The following is a 1,215-nucleotide window of genomic DNA, read 5'->3' as shown; positions in this document are numbered from 1 at the left end:
TTTATTTTTCTTTTTAGGATCTCTGTTTTTGAATGTGACTCAAGTGGAATTGTTGCATGGTAATAATTATAAGAATTGGAGGAAATATATAGATTACCATATAACTATGACCCCAGGCATGGACCTCTGCATTGTTGATGAGCAACCTGAAGAATTAGATGCTGATAGTAATCCTGAGGAAAGGAAAGCCTATAGGGATTGGCATAACAGTAACAGGAAAGCCAAAACCTTGATTAGGACTACCATGATTGACTCAATTAGGAGATCCATTGAGAAACCTGATACTGCTTGGGATTTTTTGGAGGCTATCTCTGAGAAATATCTAGAGAATGATAAGGCTGAAATATTGAGACTGAATAGGGAGTTTAATGACATGAGTTTTTCTGGGAATGGTTTAGTGAGGGAGCACATCATGACAATGATGGACCTTAATTATAGGCTCAATGATTTAGAAGTGGGTGTTAAGGATGAACAGGTTGTGGCACAGGCACTTGAGTCACTGCTAGCCACCTATAGCAACCTAAAAACAACCTATAATGCCTCTGAAGAAAAATGGACCCTGAATAAGCTTATTTCTGTCTGCATCAACGAGGAAGCTAGGATTAAGAAGTAGTCTAAGAAATCTGAACCCACTACTACAGTCAATTAATTTGGTGGAGAAGGAGAAGGCAAAGTGGAAGAACTATCACAAAATCAAGGCTAAGAAAACTGTTAGCACTAAGGTATCTGGAAAATCTTCAGAGGCTAAAGCCGGAAAAACATTTAAGTATAAATGTTTTTTCTGTAAAAAGCCAGGTCACATGAAGCGTGATTGTTCAGGTTTCAAAGCCTGGATGACCAAGAAGGGTGAGTGTTTTCCAAATTCAGTTTTCTCTTTAGAAGTAAAATTTGTTAATGTTAGTCAACTTACCTACTAGTTAGATTCTGGCTCACCTATACATATTACCACTTCATTGCAGGGTATAATAAAGAGGAGAGCCCCAAGGAAAAGTGAGGAAAAAGTTTTTGTTGGAAATGGTGCTAGAGTGGCTGTTAAGGCAATTGGAACTTTGAAATTAGATCTTGGTTTAGGAAAGTTTATTTATCTGGACAATGTTTATTACATTCCCTCACTTAAGAGGAATTTAATTTATGTTTCTCTTTTGGTTAAGTATGGTTGTAGACTTTTCATTGATATTAATGGAATAAAGCTTTTTCAGGATTCTGAATATATTG

The 1,215-nt window shown here is 36.5% G+C and overlaps 1 protein-coding gene across 1 annotated transcript in view; it reads left to right on the top strand.

Moving 5' to 3' along the window:
- The window catches only part of LOC101308615, a 1,309-nt gene extending 479 nt beyond the window's left edge, over positions 1-830 (top strand). The window contains exon 2 of the mRNA XM_004288577.1: positions 18-830. Coding sequence (XP_004288625.1) covers positions 107-613 — 507 coding nt within the window. The 5' untranslated portion in view covers positions 18-106 and the 3' untranslated portion in view covers positions 614-830. The remainder of the gene's footprint in view (positions 1-17) is intronic.
- The last annotated feature ends 385 nt before the right edge of the window (positions 831-1,215 follow it).

This window comes from Fragaria vesca, linkage group LG1 (assembly GCF_000184155.1).
Source record: "Fragaria vesca subsp. vesca linkage group LG1, FraVesHawaii_1.0, whole genome shotgun sequence".
Classification (NCBI taxonomy): Eukaryota; Viridiplantae; Streptophyta; class Magnoliopsida; order Rosales; family Rosaceae; genus Fragaria; species Fragaria vesca.
The sequence above is the reverse complement of the archived record's forward strand: the minus strand, read 5'-3'. Positions and strand labels throughout refer to the sequence as shown.